This window comes from Oreochromis niloticus, linkage group LG7, assembly GCF_001858045.2.
Source record: "Oreochromis niloticus isolate F11D_XX linkage group LG7, O_niloticus_UMD_NMBU, whole genome shotgun sequence".
In the NCBI taxonomy this organism is placed as follows: domain Eukaryota; kingdom Metazoa; phylum Chordata; class Actinopteri; order Cichliformes; family Cichlidae; genus Oreochromis; species Oreochromis niloticus.
The window spans coordinates 27,594,105-27,600,572 of record NC_031972.2 but is presented as its reverse complement, the minus strand read 5'-3'; the positions used below and the strand labels follow the sequence as shown (position 1 = coordinate 27,600,572).

At 43.9% G+C, this 6,468-nt stretch overlaps 1 protein-coding gene across 1 annotated transcript; it reads right to left on the bottom strand.

Annotated features, from left to right (window-relative positions):
- Window positions 1-1,104: 1,104 nt before the first annotated feature.
- LOC112847563 (uncharacterized) lies at window positions 1,105-4,107 on the bottom strand. Its single transcript, XM_025909379.1, has 2 exons — window positions 3,816-4,107; window positions 1,105-3,056 (listed from the first exon to the last, which is right to left on the bottom strand). Exon 2 carries the CDS (start codon window positions 2,834-2,836, stop codon window positions 1,184-1,186), a length of 1,653 nt encoding a protein of 550 aa, XP_025765164.1. The 5' UTR covers window positions 2,837-3,056; window positions 3,816-4,107; the 3' UTR covers window positions 1,105-1,183.
- Between the last annotated feature and the right edge of the window lie 2,361 nt (window positions 4,108-6,468).

Sequence of the window (6,468 nt, the reverse complement as noted above, 5' to 3'; positions counted from 1 at the left end):
CTGGTATGTCGTCCTTTAGGTTTATCACCATTTTCAGATCAGGATTACAACCAATATCATTCCCATCCCTCGCAAAGGCCCTGCACTCATTGAACAACATTCTCTCAACAATCTCTTTTTGTTCCTCCTCCAAATGTTCAAGGTTCACTGGCGGATACCATGACGTTGGGAGAGGTTCAGCTGGCTCCACCGTTACCTCGCGAACTGTTACGGTAGGTGGGGACTCGTTTGGGGCCTCGGCCTCCACAATACGTTCAACCGGCTGTAAGGTGCCCAGGGCCGTCTTCCTCGTCAAGGTGATATCATGTTTGGTGTCGTTACTCAGAGCAATGGCGACGTACGGCTTAGCTGGATTCTGTATTTCAACTAACCCCGTCCAGACATCCAACTGCTCTAGGGCCTGGTTACCCTCATCAGCCTCGAACAGCACCAAACAATCGGACGGATTCATGGTTGATGGAACCCGGCACTTTACCCAGGTGACCTGTCCAGCAGGGATAATCACATCCCTTTCACCTGTTCTCAAGCGCCCTTGTGTCAAGTTTGGCTCTACTGTCTGGATAAAGCTTACAACCACCTCAGCTTTCTCAGGGGGAAGACAGATGGCATTACACAGCAAGGTAACAAGAGTAGGTATTAACCGCTCTGGTTGCCCCTCAATGATCTGTTCCAAGACATTGAAACCGATCAATGGTTTGTCCATAGGCAAGGTACTGACGAGGACCGGAGTACTGACGGAGAGGCTGGGGTCTTCACCCCCGGTAAGTTGATCATGATGGGTACCCAGCCATCAAATGGTATGGTTTCCCCATTGACTGCGCACACTTTCAACTCATCAATTTCCTCGATGATCTCTGACAAAGGTCGCATGACTAAGTCAGGCAAGTATCTGTCTTTCCAATCTCGACTTATGATGCTAACTTGAGCACCTGTGTCAAGTAGTGCTTTCACTGCTAAGCCATTCAAATTACACTGTATGAGAGCTTTCTTACCGATTAGCTTAGCAACTGCCCCACGTTTAGTGTGGGTTGCCATAACACCAGACGTAGCAAGTGCCTCACCCTGCTGCCCGTTAACTGCTTCTGATGTGACTGGTGAGGGGGACTGGGTTTGCTACTGTTAAGGCTAGGTTGGGTCCTCACCTCCCTTAAGCGCTCACTGTGGGGCTCTCTTTTGGACTCGGTCACTGGGCGCCCCGCTGCAGAGACCGATTCACGTTTCCCTGGTTCTTAGATTTTTTTAAGCAGCCAACCGCCCTGTGACCCTCTTCCCCACAGATGAAGCAATGGCAACAATCTGGACGGTTCTGTTCAACACAGTTTGGACACCCAAAGGTTTTGTCTTTTCTGTTTCTTGACCTGTTTTGTGAGTATGGGTTCGCTAGGTCTGAGGGTCGTGCTAGAGTCTGTTGTCTCATCGCCTCCACCAGCCCAGCGAGCTCATTAACTTTAGCTGTGAGTTCTTTAATCGGGTCAGTCTTGGTTGTGTCAATTGGTCGGTCTCGCTCACTACATTCCTGGATGGTGTTGAGCTCAGACTGAGCACTATGTGTGCTAGTTGTGTTCTGTCGACGGGACGAGCCCATTCTCTTTTGCCTCTCACTTTCCTCGCTAGTGATTCTCATTATGTGGCGCAAGATTGTTTCATCACTCACCTCTACGCTTGACAACAGAGGTTTTAACTCTCGCCTAATGTCACTGTGCTTATACCCAAGCCCCTGGTAGACCGAGTGCAAGAAAACATCCTGAACAGTAGCTGCACTGTACTTTATGCCTGCATCAGACATTTTGGATGTGAAGAGGACCCGCTGCTTCAACCCTATCACCCGGTAGAGAAACTGCTGTGGTGTCTCACTCTCGTCTTGTCTGGCACACATTAATTCCTGAAAGAGTTCTGTACTATTTTTCTCCCTCAGGTGGGCCTGGAGGAACCCCTTCAGTTCAAGTACAGTCAAATCATCTTTATTGATTAGCATATCTTTAAAAGTTCCAGGCTTTATTATCCTGAGCACTCCACGAACTATCTCTGCGTCAGGGAAGCCTTCTCTAATCCCCTCATCCATCTGTTTGCAAATGTTGTTGTAGCTAATGTCGGATGAATGGTCACCAACTTGACCCCCTTGTACTCTAAATTCTCTTCTCTGGAGATAAGAGAGGTCTCTCAGAGAGATCATCCCCTCACGAGTGGGCTGGGCCCTTGGCTGCCCGGGTGGGCTGGGTTGAAGTGGGTCGCTCTGTGTTAGGTCAGCTTGAACTAGCAAACCCGTGGGCTGTCGAGGTGACTGTTCAGTGGGGACCATTACACTTTGTCTCAGTCTTTTACCAAGCGCCTCATAGCTATTTAACATCTCCTGCAGCTCAGCGCTAGTGATATCAGGGATAGGGCTGGCTAGGCCAGTCGGACTAGTTGTACCTGCAACTGGCGGCCGGTTAACCATGTTAGCTATCGTGGTCACCGGGACAGGCTGTGTAGGACTATCACCCATGCCACTTGAGGGGCGAGCTGGTTGCACAGTTTGTGTAAATGTCTGTGTAACAGGTGAATCTACGTCCTCAGTATCATCACATACTTGTCGATTTTCAATCACATCATCAATGAAGTCCTTTAACATTAGCAAGTCCACCATCCCACCATCTTCTGCCTCAAGCAATGGCTTACTGTACATGAAAGAACTGATGTGGTCAAAGCAGCCCTCCTGGTCTGTCACGTCGAGCTCTGGCTGACCTGGGTCGGCTGGACCCACCTTCTTAGCGACCTTGTAGAGTTCTCCCGCCGACAGGGTGAGTAGGCTTCTCCTAATGTCCCACACTAGGCTCTTCCTCCCGCCCTCGGCCATGGCTGCAACTCTTTGCTGTCCCTCTCAATGGGCCACTCAGCACGACGATGGATCAGTCTCGGCTCCAACTCTCAGCTTGCTCAGCCTGCATCAGCTCACGTCCTGGTCCCAGATGTCATTTATGGATCAGCCCCAACCGCCAGGTGGCGCCGATCCCGGACGAGCCCCCAAGATTTGTTACGGGTCCCAAAGATGAAGACCACGATGACAAATATGTTACCTGTAAAAGCAGGTGAAGAGCGGAGTAAGGAAGACACGATGCGTCTCTGCTTTCCTCCAGAACGTGTCTGAGTCTGATTTATTTCACACAAATAAAGGCTATATAACACTAAACATGAGCTTCCAATATACTAATCAGCTGGTTCCTCATTCACATCAATTACATTTACTTATTTCACAACCTCAGTGAAATATACTCTCGTTAACTGGTTCAGTTTCTCAAATTCACACTTCTTTACATAACAGTTACATTCCTTTACCATATCAATAAACACATCACATTACAGTGTCTTACTGGCTAAACAGTTATATTCAATAACAGCATCAGTAAATACATCACATTTGTTTCCTTCAGTAATTTACTGGCAAAATCACTATTTAGTGTATCATGAAACCCAGCTTATTTAATTAACTGTGAATGCCTCTGTTAGCTACACAGAGTTGCTCAGAGTGCTTGTGTTACACTAGCTAATCTACTCAGTCACTTTAACATAACTATTAACATTCACATCTCACAGAACTGGTTTGATCAGAACATTACAACACATTTGCACAGAGCACAGGAGCGTACTGACTCTGCTTCACGAGCGCTCTACTTAACGAGCGGCTCGCGATGCGGCCGCACGGGACACTCCTCTGGTTTCTCCCGTGTTTACATATAAATAACTCGGGCAGACCGCCTTAACTCTCTAATTCGCGTTAACGTGGGTAACCATGGTAACAATAAACAAAGTTTCCGGTGCGAGCACCATTTACCGACCTGTAAAAGCAGGTGAAGAGCGGAGTAAGGAAGACACGATGCGTCTCTGCTTTCCTCCAGAACGTGTCTGAGGAAGCAGCGGAAGGTGGGCTCCACTTACTGCACCCCGAAACCCCGGAGCAAGCACCAAAGTTCCGCCCTCACTGCTTTCTAATATAAAATGAATTCCTGCTACATGGATTTTCCATCCTTTTAAAGAAACTGAAAATAAATACATATAGTAATGAAAAATGTCCCGTTACATGAGTGTTTTGCACAAAATAATATTAATGTGGTCATTCCCTCACAGGGGTGCCACACATTTTTGTGGGGTTTTTTGTTTGTTTTTTTCATTTCCCTTTTGTAGTGCCCCCATTAGGCCGGGCTTTTGTTTTTTATGTTCTAACCTCATAATAGTATTGATGACCTGCTAAAACCCTTGGTGATACTGTGATATCAATAGACTCAGTATTGTGTGGGGTTAATGAGTACACATTCACTTTGACCCTTAAAGTGTTTAGCTTAAATACACAGATACAATACACACACTCATCACTCACATGAACACACAAATACGGCAGCACTTTCATTGATGATAAGTGTGTGCCTAGGGTATTTTATAGAAGCACATCTATTAATCAGTAAAAATACAAAAACACAGATGAAAATAAAAGAAATATGCACAGCTTGAGTTTGACCAAAGGGTATCATGCTGAGTTATTCCCTGGAGTTTATTACTGTAGGAGCCATATTAATCAATACATAAACACAGTCGCCTGCTGGTGAAGGGGAATGAATCAAGACCATTAGGTGTTTATGTGTGCACATGGATTTGATGCATTGGTTTTATATTGAGGCTGCAATGTAATTTCTTTTAACAATAATGATTTACGTTTGATAGTTTTACACATTTGTTACTGCAAGCTTAGCAGTTTTTTGTTACTGTGCATAGCTCTCGTCTACGACGCAACCTCATCTAATTTAGATAAACAGTGGGATGTAACACATAATGTTAATGTTTTTCATTTCATAATTATGATGAAAACAAGTTAATGACTGTGTAGACAAAAATACAGTGTATAAAAGGATTTGGTCTTTATTATTCAGATCCTATCCAGGAGAATTCTGCAAGCATAGAAGCTACAACTTTAGTGTAACATTAGAAAAAATATTCCAGTACCACAGAAATTGATTTGTCAATTAGTGCTTGTTATACTTTATGTCAGGGGCTCTACTAAAAGACAAAGCAAAGAAGATTTTCCCCCAAATTAACAGTTTGCTACTCATGAACAGGATTAGATTTTTTTCCTCTTTTGACCAGCGTTAAAGATGGTTTAATTTTATCAGTCTTGGCACTCTAGGAAATCTGAATTAAATACTAAACTGAGTGGGGGTAGAAATTAGTGTTACTGAGGCGTTTATCTCCCGCTTGCTATTTTTAAATACACTGTGTGCATAGGGTATATATTTGCATTTATAACAGATGCAAATATACACATTTGGTATCAAGTAAAACGTTTTTTTTTCTTGGTATGAAATAAAACATTAATTTTTGTCCAAACAAATGGATAAAAGAATCTTTTATTTGTCTACTTTAGAACAATACAACTCTGACTGCTTAGAGGCATGTCATCCCCTCTTAACTTTGCAGTGTTACAAATTGTGAGTTATTCCCTCAAGAAAAGTCTGCAGGATTCTGGAGCTCTGGAAAGTTTTCAGAGAGTGCTCTAAAAGTCCATGGGAGCCCCAAGCTGTTTCAAGTTTTGCACAGGTATTCTTTTGGTTCATATCTCTCTGGTACTGGGAGTCCAAGAATCCTGACCTGTGAAGTGTACATGTCAATGATAAACTGACACTTGACCTGTTAACAAGTGTAGTTCTTACTGCTAGAAAATCAAAGGTGCATGCTTCCAAACAGCATTTTTTAAAGTAGCTATTTTGACACGGAGAAAGTAATCAAACACAGGTGTTTCTGATTGTACTGAAGAAGATTCTTTTCTGTCTTTAACAAGATTGCACCTGTCTTGAAGTACTATGTATTATTTTTAAAAATAGCCACTATGAAAAAATAATAACTGCTACTTATAGCATGGAGTGTAATAACAAATTTGACTTTGACATGTGAAAGTGGTGAAGTCTCCATTTTAACATTTATATCCAACAGTGAAAGAACTCACAACATCCTTTTTTTTTTACAGTCTGACATGATTTTCAGGTCTTATTTAGAGCTGTCAAGCTTCACACATGTAACTTGTTTTTTCACCTTTGTTTTTTTTCTTGGCTTTTATCTCACTCATCAATGTACTTTCTTACCTGTCTCATGACATTTTTACAACAGTTTTATATATATGTATATATATACACATATTTATTTAAAAAAAAAACACCCAGCACGCCCCTGCGGGCGGTTTATCCTTCAAGCTCGGGTCCTCTACCAGAGGCCTGGGAGCTTGAGGGTCCTGCGCAGTATCTTAGCTGTTCCCAGGACTGCGCTCTTCTGGACAGAGATCTCCGATGTTGTTCCCGGGATCTGCTGGAGCCACTCGCCTAGCTTGGGAGTCACCGCACCTAGTGCTCCGATTACCACGGGGACCACCGTTACCTTCACCCTCCACATCCTCTCGAGCTCTTCTCTGAGCCCTTGGTATTTCTCCAGCTTCTCGTGTTCCTTCTT